We start from the raw sequence: 20,788 nt of genomic DNA on the forward strand, positions 1-20,788 counted from the left end.
GTCTCATCCCCCTCCCATATACAAAAAACATCATCTATAAACCGTTTCCAGTATTGCACATGTTGAAATCCTGGTGTGGCAGTGAGATATATATATATATTTTGTCTTTCACTGAAAATAAAAACAAAGGAGTTGTCTCGGGTAACTATAACTTATGCCCTAAAGTAACTTTAACTCGCACCTCTGGGGGAACCAGCAAGTTTTTTTTTTGTGGTTTTCTTTTTAATGAGGGTACTCCAGCGCACGGAAATCAGGCCAGATCCTTGGGGACTTCAGAGGAGTCCCAGTGACGTGGCGGCCCCAGCCAGCTCTATTGCTTTGCTCCCACCCTGGCAAGAGCAAAGTTGTATTTCCTGCCCAGGAAGTGTGGGCAGGGAATAAAGTTTATTTGACCTATACCGACTCCCGTAGGCAGGGAACACCAATATCCATAAGGATGGGGTCCCTGGGACAATGCAGCAGTATCGGGCCCCAGGGATGGGGTTTCTGAGGCCGAAGAATGGTTTAGGGAGGGGGGCCACTTGTCTCCTCCGCAGAATTTAAATCTTGCTCCCTGGGGGATGTGGTCCCCAGGGCCTTCATGTGGCTAGAGGAGGAGGGCTGCACCCCCCACTAGAAAAAGTTGGCCCAGGGGTTTGTGGTTTCCTGGGCCTAAATAAGGTTGAGGGACGGGACTCCCAATTTTAAAACACAGGGGCCTGGGTAATGGGGTCCCAGAGCCTCCACAAGGCTCAGGGAAGGGGGCCACATGTCCCCCTACCCATTTAATGAAGAGCCGCCCCAGGGTATGGGGTTCCTGCGGCCTCCACAAGGCACACCCCCTCCCCAAAAAAAAAATATGCTGAATATACAATTATTCTGAGCGTTAATTTCACAAATTCTACTGAATGGAATTATACCAAATAACAAAAAGGTTTCTAGATCAAGATTTAGCTTTCTGCCAAATTTGGTGCAATTCCTCTCAGCCTTTTTTGCTGTATTGCTGTTCAATTTTCCTCTGAAAAATTGCATGAGGAAACACATTTTAAGACCCCACTCCCATTTTTATCGGCCCCATTTGACCGATCACTGTAAAAATTTCTAGGAAGGAGCTGAGGTTGATGAGCCTTTTGTTTGGCGCAGTTTGACAAATCTGCATTTAACTTTCCAAAGTTATTAGCAAACCAAAAAAATCAATTTCCTATGGAAACGTGGTCCTCACTATAACTACCCAAGCATATATAGATTTCTACACTGTTTATAATTCAGTTTATTGATGTCCTTGAATGCTAAACTAGGATTAGATGTTAGTATCTGTTCCTTCATATACTCCATTTCTTATAAAATGCCATTTATTGCAAAAGAATATGCTTGGTGTAATTATATTTGTGGAATTGTTCAATGCTGCAAGAAGAGAAATTGACTAAACACTGCAATTTCAAACCATTTGGAAGATTAGAGAACATATTTTATCATATAACTTTAGAACACTGACAAAATAATGTTTTATCAAGAGAGTTGATGGATGGTCCTCTATCGTTAATGTATTTTATATTGTCAAGTAATAATGAGACTACTTTGTACCATTGTGTAATACCGAAGAGCTTAATAAAATAAAGCATTACTTGAATGACCTATTTCTTGTTATTGCAGCTCTCTTTGTCCAACCATATACGGACACGAGGTAAGGATTTTTTCTGTATGTACATTTAGAATCGAAATGTATGACATTGGTATTGAGATATAAGCATCCTTCCTTCATCTCTCCAAAGGGTATTTTTCAACAGCAAATTTTATTGAGTTTCAGCAGGTGATAGGAATGCGTCTAAGCATATCATGTTATCAATGTATATCATTCAATCGATAAATTCTTTATTTGGTCTAAATAGGCCATAAATGCACGTAAAAATAAAATAGCCACAAGTCATCTCGTATCAAAATTACACTCATAGACATATCTAAATTAAAATACTGTGAATTTTTTTAATTGAACCTTTGTAGGGATAAAAATGCTTTGCTAATAATACAGAAATACAGCAAAAACCTCTTAAAAAATAGTGTCTAAAAATGAGTTGGGGCTCATCTTAATAAAACCTAACAAACAAAAACCTTCATATAAGGTTCCGCTATATAAGTAAGGGATAGTAGGAGCCACCTAAAGCCATTAATCTAATCATATTTTATCCAATTTACATGAACAGTACATTTGTAAAATAGCTCATTGTCAAAGTTAATTTGGCAAGTTAGCAAAATACACCCCTGTAAAAAAAACGAGATAAAAGGCAACAGGTATATCCATCAGTAGTCTCCTCTCAGCAAATGAGAGGCCCTCCAAACCCTGTAATGCCCTACTTTTTCTCCTTTGTGTGATATTTTATTTGTATTATTTATATCAATCAATAGTACCATACAAAAGTGAAAAGCATTAAATCGCTACTCCAGACTGTATTAACAACAAAGTGAAAAAAGCTTGCTTTTTTTATTAGGCAAAACATTTTGTTTGTTGAACTTTATTCGATTGATTAGCTGCTCACTGCTACACCCTGCTTATCCTTCTATCAAATGTGTCGTAATTCACAGAGGTCGAGGAGACTTGAGAGGTTTATTCTATTGCCCTCACACACATGTTCCTTATCTAAAGTTAATGTTTTTTTTGTTTTGATCAAGAATTAGCTGAGAGCTTTACACAATAAAACGTACCAGTGTCTTCCTTAAGGGTAATCTTTGCTCTCTCATTTTCATGCAATGTTTTATTTTAAGATGAAGGTTCATTCTTTCTTTTAATAAGAGTACAACCAGACCGGGTCAAAGAAAAGCAACTCAGGACCGGTTTCACCCTTATTAGTGCTCATCAGCCAGGCTTATGTTCCAGTTCAGGGAGAACCTGGACTGGCAGTTCATTGGAGTAGGGTCAAGCCTGATTTGCATATGTCTGTGTCCATACTGAGGTGGCATGGTGTGCAAAATAACAATGAACTGGGATGCGGCCTCTGGTAATAACCAGTGTCTGTGATTAATTAGGGAGGACCTGGCCTGGCAGTTTGGACTGAATTTTTCCTATTTGGAGCATGGTCAAGATCGATTTCTAAATGGCTGGGTTGAAACTGAGGTGGCATGGTGGGCGAAAAATGATGGAGCAGTATGCGACCCAGAGTGATTGCCACTGGCTGAGAATAATTCAAGCATTCCATCCATCACCTTGTTTGTTAATGCTAGAGCCTGTATGTGCAATTCCAGTTGCAGTAAAGGACTACCCAGTCCTTAAGGGGCTGGGCGCCGGGTGCTTGTTTCACTGGTGAAACACGCCTAAATAGGAAGGCGTGAGAACGCCTTCTGTTGCCAAATGGATTTCAGGCATAGGCTATTTCCAGAGCAACACACAGGCGTGAACTCTATCAGACTGCAGTGTTCTTGAGAAGGCCCAGACTTCTCAGCATCTCCCCCAGGTCAAGAGCTATGTGCTCCCAGCTGAGCTTCACTTCGGTGAGTCTGACTGAACAGGAACTTGGATGAATTTCTTGACATTTCTTTTACTGCAGAGGTAACCATGGAGGCTAACCCTGAGTCCAGGCCTGTGGGTGAGTTGCAAGAACTCTGTACCTGTGAACTACACACTTTTTCGTTGCAGCATGCAGATCACAGCCTTTGCTCCTCAGGTTATTTAAGATTTCCACATATATCTTTCTTCCTAGACCAAATTATTCAGCAGGGAGATCTCTGCTTATCTTAAATTTAAACAAAACTCTCTTAGTTATCATCTCAGTAAGACCCAGGAGCTATGGAAGTCACACAGCTAATAACCTCCAAGCATGCTGCAGTCAATTGGATAGTGTTCTGTATCATTGTGTGCTAAAAGATAGTCAGCAGACCTCGTCTGGACAGAGTCCGGACCCATTCCACAACAAAGAAGCAGTCACCCTGCTCTCACTAAATGTCCCAATAGCTGCCGTTTTAGGGCAGCTGCCTGGATATCTGTTTATAAAGTTGCAAAACAGTATTTCATAGGTTATGACCCTAAAAATGATACCTTGATTGATGACACCTCTTCCCACAACTTGCTGTAATTGGATTCCTGTCTTCTCTCACTATACTCCTAGTTCACCAACTTGTAGAGTGAAGTGCTGGGATTATTATTACATTTTGTAAGAATATCAAAGAAAGGTTATGTGCATTTATACTTGTGCTCCCTCTCCATCCTGGTTATATTCTTTTAAATCATAAAAAAACGGAACATATGTAAGATTTGTAATTAATATTTACCCACTTGACCATTTCTAGAATAATGAACTGTTTGTCTGACTTTGCGGCCCTATCTGGAACTGCGCAGATTCAAAGGATGCGGTGTCCGCATTCACAGATTTGAACCCTTATGCCGAGGAGTAAGATTCTCTGCTTTTGTAACTTGCTTTTCAGTAACTTTGGAGTGGTATTTTTCAGTCAAACATTTAGGATGATTTTGATTTTAATTGGCATATATAAGGGCTACTTAATTGTTGTCCCTTGCAGCCATATTCGCTTTACATAACCGCATAAACAATTAGAATGTTTTATATTCAAAATATCTCCTCAACGAGAGTAAGAGAATAAACTACCAGCTGAAATAGAATTATTGAAAAATTATAGCGATATGCCAGAAGATTGTCCTATATATAACTTATGCGTTTTTCTCTTGAACTACAGCTTGTGAAAGCAGGTTTATCTCTGGCTCTCTTTGGAGGCTGCCAAAAGTATGTAGATGACAAAAACAGGATTCCAGTCCGAGGCGATCCCCATATTCTTGTTGTTGGAGACCCAGGACTTGGAAAGAGTCAGATGTTACAGGTAGGATCCAGTTTGTCTTTTTTGTCTTCTTTCCAGCACAAATTCAGCGGGTGCTAACTTCAGTATCAAACCTATATTGTTGAAGGTGGGTTTGGTTGCTAATATTGAAACCTTTAGTACAAGCCGTGCTATCCAACTTCATCAATGCATTATTAGGTAGTTAGTGAAATCTTTACTATTTCCAGTATGTGTGGTAAACATTTTGGCCCTGATTACAAGTTGTTTGGCGGTTCATCGGATCGCCAAACCTGTGGTGGAGGTGCGGTGGCGGTCGAGGACCAGTCTACTACGCGGTCGGCCCTCCAGGGGAATACGTTCCCTAGCGGTGGTACGGGAGTCAGAGGCGTGCAATATGCTGGCGGTGCTGCTGCGGCACTGCCAAGCATATTACGAGTTTTCCTCACTGCCAGGATTTCATGGTGGTGTTCATGCCATGAAATTCTGCCAGTGAGGGAACAAAGGGGGCCCTAAAGGGCCCCCTGTTGCCTCTGGGCCCTTAGGTGCATGCAGGGGGCACATGGTGTGCCCTCCTTTGTGCATGCACCCCTATTCATGCACGGCATGGACTTAACAGTCGGCCGGCAGTTGAGTTTGGTGCGGTGACGTGCTGCCCCACTCCCGCACCACCGAACTCGTTAATCAGGACATTTGCATTCATGCATATTTGGGTTCAAATCTGGTCTTGTTTGTGAGTTGGTGAATAGTATACAATTTTAAACATAAAGTAAAAACAATATTCAAAAAACAGTTTTTTTTTTAAATTGAACAATTTATTACATGTAATTAAATTGAATATTTGATGACAATAATGCAGTACCATTCATTAAAAAGTTTTAAAAATGTGCCCATACACATGAAGAACAATTTAAAATTACAAAGTTCAAAAGTACAACTTTTGAACTTTGTAATTTTAAATTGTTGTATATGAATGTTGCACCATTATTTATCGTGCTGAAAGATTCAGTTTGAGCCGCAGAGCAACCTTGTGGCTATTGCACTGCATGTGTGCTGGTGGAGAAATCACTTTGCAGAGGCATATCCTCAGAGGCACCAACAGCCTCATTTATACGCAGCTGAAGTGTGGTTAAAAATAAGGAAACGTGAGGAAAATGCTTTCAGATTTCACCCTATTTTCTCATATTTTATCCAAATCCACACTCGTGAAAGAAAGGCGGAATATTTCTGTTTTAAAAATGTGTAGGACTACAGTAGGAATTAAGGCCAAGGTGTGTTATGAAGACGGTTTGTTATTCCGCTTTCTTATTGCAGTTTTTCCTCCCCCACTCCACTTACGGATTTCACCATCTGTCAGGTTGGTCGTGAGAACATTTATAACACAGACAGAGTCGAGTTTGCTGGCCTGGAGTTCGCTTTCTGTTTGAAGAGGTTTTTAAATGTGTTCCCAATAAAGTTTTTTCAAACTTTTATTAAAATTCAAGTTTGCGGATTTATATAGCAGTGACGTTTGTAACTCGGCCCGAGGGCATTAGAGCACTTTGTTAGTTGATTCTGAGAGCAGGCAGAAACCCGCCCCGATTGTAGACCCACAGAGAGCATAGCAGGGTCTCCAAACCTGCTATCTGACCAACCGGTTTCAGGGGATTGGAAGAGCCATGACACAGGGAGCGAGGCGGGCAGAAGAATGTTATAGATGACTTCCGCCCCCCCCAAAACGTAGATGCGGTTTACCGTATCTGGGCTTTAATAATCTCTAAGATCACAACTGCACTCTTGACAGTACTAAAAGGCACTCTGGGAAGCAAGGAAGTAAGGCTCCAGTCCTGCTTCTGTGCCGAAGTCCATGGAAAGCAACCAGCTCCCGCCCACTAACATGCAAACAAACCACTGCGTAAATTGCGGGAAACAACCACAAATTCAACACTGTAACATACGGACAGCAACCACACCAGAAAATCACATCTTTTAGAATAAATGGAGGTTTTCTGTAACTGCGATTTAAAAATATTGTCCTCTCAGGTGGAATCGTTTGCTCCCCATGAAGTGACAAACGGCAAAAAACATTGCATTTGTGGCTGAGTATAAATAAGGCTGAAGCTGTTCAAAGACCGGCTTTTTGTCCAGAACAACATTGTAGTGAAAATGGATTAGACTTCCAATGCAGACATAGGAATCCGTAAAGGGATATTGCTTTTAATGACATTCATTCACAATGTGCGCAGTGAGATACTGTATGTGTCGCAGAGTTTTATATGTCTATGGGGACGTGGGAGCGATTGTGGATTGCCAGGGTGTGACTGCATCTATGTTGACCGTGTGTGTTATACGTCTGATGTTTACAATCCTGAGGAGGATGTCCTATGGCTTGTTGTACTAATAATTGTTGTCCGTCTCCTCATGGTCTGTGTCCATGCTGAACTCATACTTGTACTTACCAAATTCATAATTTGCAAAATGTGATAGTCGCAATCTCATCCCTGACAATGTACTAACCAAACAGGTACTTTTTGTTCTACTTTGATATGCATGTTAGACACTGACATCTTGCATTATATCTGATAAACAGCTGAATATGTTTCATCAATCCAGGGTATAGTACTGAATGACGAAAAAGCTACTTTGCCACTACAGTTTTGAGGTTATGTACGTTGAGTTCTCATATAAGAACACACTGCATATATCACTAGGATATTCTTTTTTTGTTCCAGTGCATTGCACCCTCGCATTTGGTCACCCAGTTTTTACGCTACGATAGGTCCATCCGTATATGAGCTCTCACAGAAGATAAGTAAGGAACAAGTGGCTGTTTTCATCATCTGAGTGTAACAAGCCTCTAACTGGTGTCAAGCCAGATAGGCAGAAGTCTCTCTGAAGCCTAAGATCCTTTGAACTTATCAAAAATAACTGAAGCACTTAGAAGCAGGCCCTGGAGAAACAGGGGAGAGATGACAAAGCCCCTTGAAGCCCTTTTCAACTTCACCTGATGGAAATAGGACAGTTTTACTTACGGCTACATCTGGAAATTCCAGGATGGCAATAGGAGCTAAAGGAGGAAGACTGAGAGGTAAATAGGCAACAGCAGAATGACTCCTGACTAGGTAAGCAACCAGCAGGAACTCATGAAAGCCATCCAGGTACAATGGGGAGGGGAGCCGGGTGCGAACTGAAACGAGGATGACCTAACCAAACAATGCTCACAGTTGTCAGACAAAGACTAATTGAGAATGTAGACCTTAAATACTTTTCTGCCCTTGTTGACCAAGAAGGAAACCTAGATGCCATCTTGCTTTGTACCAACCACTATTCCCTACACATCGCCTATTCCTTACACTCGGCTTCATCATCTTAGGACAGGTAAGGCGCGAGTGCCTGCGGTCACGGTTCCCCAATCTCCGGGATGGGTACGGTATGTAAAGGTTTTGCTGATAAACATCACACTACTTGTCCTGACTACAGGATTGGGGAAAAGGTTTGGCTATCCACACATTCCCTCTCAATTGGGGGGTACATTCTAAGTTTACTCCCAAGTGTTTCCCTTTCCAATCATAAAGCTAGTTGGGACTACACCAGTCAAATAACTCTTCCTGGTCACTGGAATAATAACCCAGTGTTTCATGTGTCTCGACTCAAGAAAGCCTATTCAGCTACTGCTGCAACTCCTCCCTCAGTGTGATTGACAGAATATCTGACTATGTGTATAGGCCATTTTGAAATCTACTTGGTGGCGAGGTCAGTTGCAGTATGTGGTAGCCTAGAAAGGGTATTGGGTGTCTGATAATTCATGTGAACTAGCTTAATTTGTCCATGTTCCTTGACTTTATGGAATAATGCTTTTAGTAAGAGAATGTGTTCTTCTTGTAGTCTTGACCCTTGGGTCCATAAATTCGTTTTTTTACTGGGCAGGTACATGCATGGTTTGTGAGATATGGCAAGTGAGATCTTACCAACTGCCCCGAAGTACCTTCTCGGGCTCAAACTGTACATGATGGACAGAGTACAACGAAGTAAGTAATCCATGTGGGCCTGGATACTACTGATTGACTTGGCAGGTCAGTTAGTACCAGTATCCTGCTTAGAAAACACGCTTTGGTAAGATGGACTCGTTTTTTGACTGATGGGCAAACGTTCCTAATGGATCTGCCCTTCAGTGGTCCAGGCTGTTAGGGTAAAAACAGGCTCAGTGCAAGAATGATTTAAACACAGCTGAGCTCTTTGGAGCTACTGGTGCCAGTGAATCAATTTCCCCATCCATTTTGGAAATCATAGGCTATTCCCATTGGGCTAGCCAGTAGGCAATGCTTACCTTCCCAATCCATGGTTCAGTCCTTTGGTGCCACAGATGTTGTTCCTGCAAACATCGCAGAAGGCAACAGGTTCAACAGTCCTCCAGTTAATCTTCCCCGATGCAACGCCTACTAACCCACATACAGCTAGTTCCATCAAACAAAAATCCGCTCGCAAAGGGGCAGATTCTCAGAATCTGCCCCTTTGCGACCGGTATTTTTGCATTTGGGATGCATCATCCCAAATGCAAAAATCGCAAATTGAGAAATCGCTAAATTGCGATTATTTGCATTTAAGGAATCTCAAATCGCAAAATGGGTTGTTGATGCATCTGGGGGTTAGTTTTTTCTCAGCAACTCATTTCAGGCCTGTCAAAGATAAATGGGTTGTACAGATCATTCAAAGAGGCTATGCCCTGCTCATCATTTCTTTGCTGTGCTATCTTTCTTCCACACTGCTTGGTTTGGGGGAGCTAACTGGGAGGGAGAGGTGGAGATTAGAGGCCTCTGGTATCCCGCCAAGAACTGGCTCCATAATCTATCTTCTGGATATTTTGGCGGTTCATCTGGCCCAAAAAGGCTTTTTGCCATCCACCAAAAGGATGCTGTGCTGGTCCTCACAGACAACACGACCACCATGTTGTTCTGCAAGCAGCTGGGGGAAGTGGTGTCCTGGATCCTGTGTCAGGAGGCACTATGCCTCTGGTGGTGGGTGGATCTTCCTGGTTGCCAACCACTTGGCAAGGTCTCTGATTGCCATGGTGGATGAACCGAGCAGGCATCTTCTGGTGGACCACGAGTGGCTTCTTCATGCCAAGGTTGCACAAGGGGACTTTGAGCAGTGTGGTATGTCCAGGCTAGTGCTATTCATAACCAATCAAGAATGCACAGCATCACCAATTCAAGAACCTTTCTGGCTGGAATTAAAGGGAATCCTGTGCTCATTTCCGTTGCTACATCTCCTGCATCTTGTTGTGAGGAAGATCAAAACAGACAAGGCCCTAGTGTTTCTTATTCCCTGGACTGGGGCAGGAGATTGTGGTACCCAGAGCTCCTGAGAATTTGCCCTCCAGTGAGGCTTCTAATGTGGGAGGAGCCACAGGGCAAGTATTTGTGTCTGAGTTTCCACAACTTGCACCTCCATGCATGGAGACTGAGTGACAGTAGCTAAATGTGTTAGATTTGCTGGTCGAGATGATGGGTGTCTTCCACCCTACCAGATACCCTTCCACAAAGTTGATTTATGGAGGGCGCTGAGACAGATTTTGCTGCCTGAAGTGGTATCTGAAACACTAACCTCTTCTAAGTTAGACTTTGATTTTCTTTTCCTTGTCTTTGTTTGTAAGCCCAGCAAAGCTTTGCAGTGGGGACAAAGAAGGGATATTTGTTGATCTCTACAGCCTCTTTAAGCTTACCTGACCCACTGTCTTTGTTTAAGTTGCCACTTTATAACGGTTTTGGCTCCCAAGTTTCCACCCAGACCATTTAATATGTCACAATGGGATCAGAACTTGGTATTTGCATTTTTCAAGGGCACACTCTTTGAGCCAATGCACAGCTGTTCTTCAAATCTCTTAACACTATAGACTGTCTCCTTCCTCAGCATTACATCAGCGTGCTGCGTTAGTGAACTCCAGGTGCTTTCGGTCTGCACAAATGAGTGCTGAGGACTAGAGTGGCTCCTTTACGAATATCGTGCCTCACTTCTATGCTGTCCACTTGATAGCTCTGCCAGCTTTTGTCGCACTGCCTCTCTCCTCAAAAGAGGAGAGGTTTCATTGCCTTTCCCCTAAGAAAGCTCAGAATGTTTATATAGAACACAAAAATGCTATGCATTGTGGTTTTTTGATGCAAAGAAAAGTAAGACGGCGCAGAAGAGGTCCCTGTCAAGGTGGATAATCCTCTGTATTAAGACCTGGTACACACTGGCCAAGAAGTAGCTCCTGAAGGGCTGAGGACTCATTCTAACGGGGCCAAGGCCGCTACCTAGACATAGGCCTAGTTGCGACTTGGTTGTCAGTGCATACGTTCATGAAACACTGCTACTTCAAAAGCCATGTTCAGTGGGAAGGTCTCTTTGCTGCTTTGTTCTACAGGACTTTTTGGCCTAAGCCTAAGTCCATTCCCCAGACCCCACCTTTGGGGCTGCCATGGTATCTATTCTAAAAATAAGGAATATGCAGTTGGAACTAACCATCAGAAGAATAGGTCACTCACCCTAGATGACGGTGGCTACTCAATCTAAACAAAGAATCCTCATTGCCATCCCACTTCCCTGTTCTGATTAGTGATTTTTTTGCCATCTAAAAAGATCCCAAGTTAGGAATCTGTACACAGGCAATTTGTTTTACAGTACAAGAAATGTATATCAGTGCACAGGAATGGAGTTTATACATGCACTACTGTTGGCGATGTGGAGTCTGTGCAGAGCCACATGGCACCACTTACAGGCACGCGGGAGCATTGCAGAAGAATGATCTGGATCCACCTGGTGCCTGTAGGTATGATAAAGGTGATAAGCCTACATTTAGATAGAGTATCTCCCAGAACAAGCGTTCCCGATGATTAGTAACTTGTTCTTTTTTCACATTACCAAAACATGACTTCTCTGTTTTTAATGTCCTCTTAAAAAAAGAATTGGTTTAAATTTGTCCTAAAAGTTGGCAAGGAGGGAACACTATTCATTTTAGACAAGCTTGAGAAATAATATATTCAGAACCAAGTGGCGCAATACTCAGGCAGTTCTTTAACATCAATTTTCTTGTACGTTTTGTGAGACCCATTCTTTAATTTGTCACTATTCGAATCCCAGGCTTCACATCCATCCCTTATTTCCTTTCTCTTTATCGATTTAAGTCAATGTGCTTTGTAGGCATCCAGTGGCACTCCAGTCTTGCACTGGGTGGCACTCATTATTAAGCAAATCCCCTCTTCTGTCGGTGAGACTTAAGAAGCCACTACACTAGGGACACTATGCACAGTTAGAGCGTCTCATTTTTAGGAAACCTCTGTATAACGTCACCCTTTCATTTCTAGTCCCAATTGTTGAACATAACAGTTACTCGTGAATGAGTTTCACTGATTGTGCACCCTAGTGCTCTCAACTTGAGTAAGCGATCTAGTGTTCCTTGGACAATCAGACCCTAGCATCCACTCCACTGAGTGGTGCTCCAGGAAGTAGTTTGAGATCCCTTGCCATTTTGTCAGTCTTGCGGTGTGGTTTGCACTAAGGGAAACCTTTATTTGTGACTGCTTGTGCTGTGAGTGGCCTTTTGCACCATCTGAACGCCAGCCAACCAAGTTGAGCAGGGCGTCGCCTCTAGTCTGCGGGAGAATTGAAGATGGTCTGTCTGATTTCTCCCTTCTGGCCCTGTCGTGGTTGACCTCTCTGGAGTACATGTCTCACTGCACTTGAATCTGCTGTTCAGGACCTTCCCACTGTCCCTGGCTGGTCCTGGGAGACACACCAAGAGAAGTCTGTAGTAGAGTTCGGGGGAACAAGGCTGCTTACTGTTTTGTGGCTAGCGCACTACATTCTTGCCCAAAACAATGCTCACCTCTCATATACCTTTCACACACTAGAATGTTGAGGTCGCTATCATTGTTTTTTGATAAGTACATTTTATTGATTTTAGAAAGAAAAAAAACCAAAACATACAAACAAATCCGCCAAATCACGGAAATCACAGATATAAGTTCATTCACATCATCACTATACCCCCAATCACGATCCCCATAAAAACACCCATTGAAAGCTTGAATCCGGTCAATCAAGACCCTTCAACGCCCCAAGCCATTTCCCCCACACTCTGGGAGATTTCCTGGCGCGCCCCTTAGCTGTATACATGGCTTTCTCTTGGGGCGCACACCAGTCCACCCCTCTTGCCACCTCTCCAGGGTAGGCGGATCAGGGCTTCTCCAGGCCACCGCAATGTCCCGCTTGGCCACCATCATAGCTGTGTTGTAGAACAGCTTATCATTCCTGGACCCATTCAGCCCATCAGTGATCTCCAGCAAGGAATGACGTGGGTCGTGAGGAACTTCCCAGCCCAATACCTCCCTTAACTCTCACTCAATGGATCCCCAGAACTGCCCCAAGCGGGGACATGACCAAACCATATGGAGGAAGTCGGCCGGGGCATGCTTACATCTTACACATGACGCTTCCGTGCGCAAACCCGCCCGCTGCAGGCGCAGGGGGGTGAGGTACGTAGCGTGTAAATAATATAACTGAATCAGCTTGAGTTTGGCAGAGACAGTGACTATTCTGGGGGCCATAAGGGCATCACGCCAATCTACGTCATCCAGGGGGCCCGCCCATTGGTACCTCAGCTTGTCTAGAGATGTGGGAGTGTTATTAACTAGGGTGCGGTAAATCCGGAGACCCCCCCATTACTTAAGTCGCCCATCAGTGTTTGAGCCTCGGTGGGGCAGTATTCGGGGAGCCTCGCGTCGCCCTCGCTGTGCTTGAGGAGGGTATGTCTCAACTGCAGATATTTATAGAGCTGGGAGGAGTGTAGGGAGTAACAGGTCTGGAGCTCCTGGAAGGACAACATCTGGCCCCTTGCCCACACGTCCCCTAATTGGGAAATACCAATAAGGTCCCAAGTTTTAAATCCTTGCAACCCACTGACTTCCCGAAGCCAAGCCCCCTGCCAAAGGGGAGTACACTGGGTTAGTTTCCCCGACCACCCCGTGTGTCGGAGCGAGGCCCGCCATGCCAGCAACACTGAGCGCGTCACCTCAGGTAGTCGATTCGGAATGGGCTCCCCATATAGCATGGCTTGGACGTCCATAATCCCCAGTTCGCTCAATTCAAGCCCCCACTAAACCAATCGTGTACCACTAATAGGCGTACCGCCAGAAAATAGAGATATAGGTGTGTCATCCCCATGCTGCCGTCATAAGAGGGAATCCGACAAACAGACAGAGCCACCCGGGCCCGTCCTCCACTCCAGCGAAACGTAGTGATTAGACTGTCCAGTTTCCTAAACCAGACCCTGGAAAACCAGAAAGGGATGTTCTGCAGGACGTAAAGGAACCTGGGGAGGATCATCATTTTAAACAGAGCCACTCTCCCCGGGGGGTTCAGAGGCAGCACTTTCCATTTGAGAAGGTCCTCCATAGCCTTCTTAACCAAGGGGGCCACGTTGAGGGACCAGCCCAGCTCGGGAAGAAGGGCGATCCAGATCCCCAGATACTTAAAGGACTGCCTCTGGAGCGGGATGGTGGACTGCCACTCAAAGCACTCTCTAGAGAGATGCAGTGGGACCAACACGGACTTCCCGGGGTTAAGCCGCAACCCTGAGACCTGCTCGAAAGCATGTAGGATCCGGAGGCACTGCTGCCCGGAGGAGGCGGGGTCAGACAGGAAGACAAGCACATCATCCGCGTATAACGCAATCTTGTCAGTATCCGTATTTGGCCGTTCCCATCGACGGAGGGGGTCCTCAGCCTGCACCAGGGACGCCAAAGGTTCCATCGCCAGGGCGAGTAGCAAAGGAGAAAGGGGACATCCCTGGCGATGGGGAAGGTGTCTGACAGTACCCCGTTAACCAGGACGTGCGCTCTCTGGTAGGCATAGAGGACTCGGACCAGAGAACAGAAGTGGGGCCCGAACCCCATTTCGGCCAGCACACCCTGTAGATGCGCCCAGTCCACTGAATCGGTATACAGCCTTTACAACGAAACTTTTACAACGAACTACCATTACAACGCAACTTTTACAACGCAAACCATTACAACGCATAGCGGTGGGGGGCGCTCTAGGATTGGGAATAAGTTTAATGTACTATCCAACACCTTCCCTACTATCCACGGGGACTGGAGTTGGAAAAGTAAATTAAACTATTCACTATCCAGCGCCCAAAAGCATTATGCGTTGTAATGGTATGCGTTGTAAAACTTTCGATGTAAAGGTAGGCGTTGTAAAAGTATGCGTTGTAATGTCATACATCCACTGAATCGAAAGCTTTTTCAAAGTCTATGGATGGGAGTGCCAAGTAAGAGGTAATCAGATGCCGATGTGCCAGAGCCGACTGCAATCTTCGGAGGCAGTGGCGGGTCCCCCACTGAGGCATGAACCTTATTGATCCGGGTGCACCAATGAAGCCAAATATGGTTGCAACCGCTGGGCCAGAATGTCGCTATCATTGTTAAACAAAAATTCAAGTTTTATATAGTGCTCATACCTCCAGGCACCCAAGGACCTGGAATGAATAGTGGACTCTGAAATGAGGAGCGGGAGGGGAAATTAGCTAAGTGTCATAAATTAAACTATATACACCCATAACCGAGGTAGATGGCCTGATGGCATCTACAAGATCTATAGTTAAAGCCCAAACATATTTTGTAAAACCCTTCTTCCCATCCAATGATTCTTCAGCAGATTTCGCTCCCTTTTATTATGTTTACTATTTACTTTGCTATGTTCAGCAGTTTTATTAAATTGTTTCATAATTAGTTAAGGAAGCATTCCCTAGTATACCTTTTAGTTCCCTTACCCCGTTGAATTTTGTCTAAACCTTATTCCATCCCTCTATTTGGAGACTGTTGGAGCCAATATGTGAGGTGAACATGTACATGCTTCTCAAAATTATACATAGGTATGCTAGTAATTCAATGTATGTAATCTTATAATTATTGCTATGACTTATTTGTTTACCTTCCATTGAAGTCTTCCATAAAATACATTTTTTAAAAAGGAAACAGCATGGAAACAAATAGGATTTAAAATCTGAGTGTATTCAGAAACCATGAAATGTCTTAGAATGTTGGTTTTGCAAGACATTTTAAATTTATAAAAAAATGGATTCCATTATATGTCTGTTTCAAGTGAAAAAAATCCATGTCGACTTTTGACAAGGGATTTCTTAAGTTAATTTTTCCTGTATTCTTTTGTAGGCAGTTTGTAATGTTGCCCCTCGTGGTGTGTATGTCTGTGGCAATACGACAACCTCGTCTGGTCTGACAGTAACTCTTTCTAGAGACAGCTCGACTGGGGATTTTGGATTGGAAGCTGGTGCCCTGGTTCTTGGAGACCAAGGTGAGAAATGAAAAAGCTGGGCCACTCAGCTCCGTTAGCGAGGCATCGCGATAAAACATTTGATATATACTTTTCTGTAGAAGCAAATGTGCTTTGTTCATTGTACAATTGTGTGAGTTGTATCTTGGGATTTTAATTCATGCTTTTCTCTCACACGCACTTTTCGTGCAGGGTTAATGTTAATTAGCATTTGTGTAGCGCACAATCTGCCTTTATTATGGCATTGCTGTACCTTATGGTATTTCAGGCCATAATTTCCAATTTGTTCGTAATTTCATAAAAATAGAACTGTCCATGCTTCTGTATGAGCATCAATGCTTTTACGGCAGAGGAGTTGAGTGACAACATGGAGAGGAAACAGAAATTCGAATGATCTATTAAGGCCTTCTGATCCCGAGGGCTGTGCATATGTTTGGTGTGCTCGCCAGACTCCCCTTCAAAACTGTCCCGTTCAGCTATTTGAAGAGCAGACATATGGTAGCGCTAGAGAACATTCAACACTACCCCTAACCTGCCAAAGAATCCCCGTCTCTCTGTGCCTCCCTCTGCTAAATAATTACTTGGGGCCTTATAGTATACTTGCATGCCTGCCAACCTTTTCATGACTGGATCCCCGCCATGAAAAGGGCGGTAGATATGCAGGTCAGAATATGTTCCGCTGTGCCGGCATCGGCCCCTCCAGCATGTTCAGGCCGTTGTCAGACTGCCGCCGCAACATGATCCTTGATCCCTGTGGCGGCGGCGGTCTTGTGGCGGTCCCACCGCCACACTCGTACTAGGGCGGAGAGGTGGTGGTGGTCGGACTACTACCACAAGTACAATGGTCCCAGTAACGCAGTACTCGTAATGAGGCCCTTAGTATATTTCTACATGGGCATTGCTCCACCACCATCAAATATGAAATGTACCTACATTTCTGCAACTCTACCCCACATCGCTCAAATCTGATAGAATAGCCTTTCTAAACATCCTTACCGACCCCGACATTTCTTCCCCCCTCCTTTCCTTCCTATGTGTGTAATAAAGCTACCAGATTGCTTGCTAGCCTCTTCCACCTTCAGTGTTGCCTTCACATACGTTTAGAAATGCTCTGCATGCTATAATCTGATCATACCCGCTCTGGGTGTGTCTCCACTTTTGTCTTTAGATACAGGTCTGGCATTTTGACACTTTTCTCAATTTCTTTCTGAATGTCCTTTTCAGTCTTAAACTGATGGCACTCCTTCCTGCTGAAAAGAGGGATGAGCAACTACTGCATCATCCTCTGAGCTCCTGCAGGGAGCACCTCCCTATAACCTACTTCCCCTGATCTCTACAGACCCAGGAGCTGCAAGGCAGCTGAAGGTCGAAGGGGGTACCCTTACTTCAGTCTCTTCACTTGGATTTCTTGAGACCTAGAGAACACTCAGGGATGTAAAGACAGAGCTTAATTTGAGCCTGTGATTTCCGGTACACAGCACCTCCACTTAATTGTCAACACCGGCGCATATAACAGCCTGCCACATGGTGTCTCTGTCTAATTAAAGATGAGCACAACAGCAGTTGTTTAATAATTCAATTTACATTAAAATGACAAATACATTTCGTGCTAAGACATTCTTACAGGTTTGGGGCCTTGAACTGTCACTTATAGGAGTGTAATGGTTAGTAGTTGTGTTGGTACTTGCATTGGCAGTGCTGCAGGGGCAGTGGGAGATGCAAGCTGCAGTGGCATCCTGACAAGGGCTCTGGCACGTGTTTTTTTTTTTACAAATTAAGAACCGGGTAGAGAGGAGGAAGTAATGCAGCACCAGTCCTGCCTTGCACTTCTCAGGTAGGTAGAGCCTATGGTCAGGCTGGGGCTGCCATCTTTCAATAGGCGATAGATAGAAAGTGGTTGTATACTTCTGTACCTTTTCTAATTTAGGGAGACAATTCACCACAAAATATTTGATCTAATGTTTTGATATGTTTCTTTCAGCTAATGAAACTATATAAGCGTATTTTTTTAAAATTATTTTGATGGTGCACTTTCACTTTGACTTTATTCAGTTTTCTCTGTCTGATATGTTCTGTGCGCCAACCTGTACTGTGTACTTGTGTAGCAGTCCAGAAAAAACACTCTGGGGGGCTCTGAGTTTAGGCAGGGACTCGTACACATAACATGAACTAAGTACTATCTGCCAAGTGACGTCGTTGTTCTCTGTTCCTTTCATAGTTTCAAATGCCATAAAAGGCTATTTAAATTGTTTAAGCAAATTCTGACCCATTACTGAGGAGAACAGCTCAGTCCAGATATGAGCAGGAGATCCAAAACTATTGAGGCCAAACATCTTCATGCGTCTGACTTCACTCTTGCTCCCCCTGTAATTAATTATTGCATCTGTTTCACTGCCTCTATTATATTTTTCCAACCACAGTGCGGCTATGGTATTGTCATTACAGTAGTTTTCATTTAATGGAACAATTCTTAAGAAAAACATCACTCTTCCTCAAAGTTGTGAGTAAAAACATGTCCCCCTATTGCTCATAGAGTTGACCATGGATCAGATCACATCTTTCTTATTTATAAATGGCTTAAGCAAATCAAACATGAGGGTGTTGCAATAGATGAGTCTCCAGAGAAGATAAGACTGGCATTTCTCCAGTATAGATTCACATGCTTGAATTACTCCCTGTCGGCAGGTTGGACTGACCAGGTAGAAACATGAGTACATTTATTTTACATAGTACTGTTTGTAGCTAATCAACTTCACTGCAAGTCATGCAAAGCAGCCAATGAGGCGGAGAGAGTCTGAGCACCATTAGGACCCTGGGAGGATTCCTTACCTTTGAAGTTCTTCCACCTTCGATTTTCTCCCACCTTCCTATTAAAAGGGGAATCGACACAATCTTCTTTTTGATGACAATTAATTCCAATACCTGCGTTAAATCACATTCTGCTGCTGGAAGTGGATTTTAGTCCCATCCTTGCTACAGATCAGGTCTTCGAGATACATACGGTTTCGTCTTGCATGCTTTTTTTCTGAAATGCACTTTGCAATTAGTCCCAATTCCAAAGAGCAGGGGCAGCCTCTTTGCCTCTGGCAAGTACGTCAAGGTGGAATCTACATGAAGGCATATTTTGCGCCCTTTTCTTTACATAGCTCACTGAGCAAGGAAAAACACTCTCTTTTGAAGCCCTGTTGGAGTGGTGGAGCTAAAAGATCATTGATACAGCCCTCATATTTATTGGGTTCAACCACCAGCACACAGATCGTGCCCCACATGTGTGAGAGAAAAGCAATGAACATAGAATGACTATATTCTTTAGGTGAATAGTCAGTGGACATAGTGTCTCTATTTACTCCATCCAAAACACTGGAAAAAGGTTTCTGTAGTTGGATCAAAAAGGACATGAAAGAAAGAAAACACCTAAGCTTGCCACTTCATTGAAGCTTCAGAAAACGTGTTTGCCAAATCGTGTCAACCACCTCATTGACCAACGCAGCATCTTCAGCTGCCACATTGTAGAGTCCTCCACATTCTGTCAACAAATAAAATGTAGTGGGCGATCTCATCGACAAAGGATGACCAATCAGTGATATGGTCTACAAAAATATTCTCGACCTTGTGGTTGTTGACACTATACTCATCGATAAAAATGACGGGACCCCTGGAAATGGCCTCCCCAACCATGTCACAGACCGTACAGGCTAGGCCCATGCACTGCACATTCAATTTGAATCAGTAGAACCCTAATTGGGTTTCAAGGTTCACCAATTAGGATCATGAAGCGTCTACTTCTGAAGAGGAATACGTGGAGAAAGAGGGGAAAAAGGGACCCAGAACAAGACTGCTTACGTAGGTTTTTTTTAATGCTGAAAATTTTATTTAATTTTATCGACTTTTACAACAAATTGACGTGTACCAGACCAGCATCGGTACAGGCTTTTCAGAGTACTGTTGAGTCTTTGCCATAATGATGTAACCATTTTGTCCATACCCTTTTAGTGTTTTTTGGACACCATCTAGATTAACAAATTGGCTCCTCAAGTTTGGCTCTCTTTTCTATCGCTGGCCTCCAGCTCACCAGTGCCTAGGGGCATCAGCATTTGGCAAAGTTGCGTTTGGCCAGAACTGTCCCTGTGCCCAGGAGTGTGCGGTCATCTCTCTGAATAATGGAACATTCCCATGTGACATCTCTCCAGTCCGGCTCGTCGAAGGCACCTTCCCTTTGCTCCCACTTGGCTTTCGGGTCTTGCAGGGAACTGGTGGATTTATTAACTAGGGATCTGTATATCCAGGAGATGCCTCCCGTAACTGTGGGGCCCATAAAAATGTGTCCCTCAAGGGAACTGTATTCTGGTGGGGATTGTAGGACTGTGTATTGGGGTTGAAGGGCATGTTACATCTGCAAGTATTGGTAGAAATGGGATTTGTTGTAGAAATATTCACTTTGGAGCTTTGCAGAGGACTGTAAATGGGAAGCCTGCCTTTTATCGCCTACTTTAGAGATTCCGGTTAAGTCCCACTCTCTGAACCCTTGAAGATGGGGCATATAATGTAACCATGGGCCTGTCTATAAACGGTTTTAAAGGAGAGTTTCCAGTCCCAGCCTATAGATTTCGGGGCTGAAAGCCGCAACTCAAGTACCTCTCTGGTAATGTCTGGTAGATTTAAGGGAATCGGGCCCCCAGTCTATGTAGTTTTAAAGCAGGTGAAGGGCCTGAGTTTCGAGGAG

The 20,788-nt window shown here is 43.9% G+C and overlaps 1 protein-coding gene across 4 annotated transcripts in view; it reads left to right on the forward strand.

Annotated features, from left to right (window-relative positions):
- MCM8 (minichromosome maintenance 8 homologous recombination repair factor) overlaps positions 1-20,788 on the forward strand; it is a 444,398-nt gene that overhangs the window by 196,554 nt on the left and 227,056 nt on the right. For all 4 annotated transcript variants that reach the window (XM_078649515.1, XM_078649512.1, XM_078649513.1 and 1 more), the window contains exons 11-13: positions 1,633-1,663; positions 4,660-4,800; positions 15,945-16,086. In XM_078649515.1, the coding sequence (XP_078505641.1) occupies positions 1,633-1,663; positions 4,660-4,800; positions 15,945-16,086 (314 nt within the window). The remainder of the gene's footprint in view (positions 1-1,632; positions 1,664-4,659; positions 4,801-15,944; positions 16,087-20,788) is intronic.

Source organism: Lissotriton helveticus, chromosome 6, assembly GCF_964261635.1.
Source record: "Lissotriton helveticus chromosome 6, aLisHel1.1, whole genome shotgun sequence".
In the NCBI taxonomy this organism is placed as follows: Eukaryota; Metazoa; Chordata; class Amphibia; order Caudata; family Salamandridae; genus Lissotriton; species Lissotriton helveticus.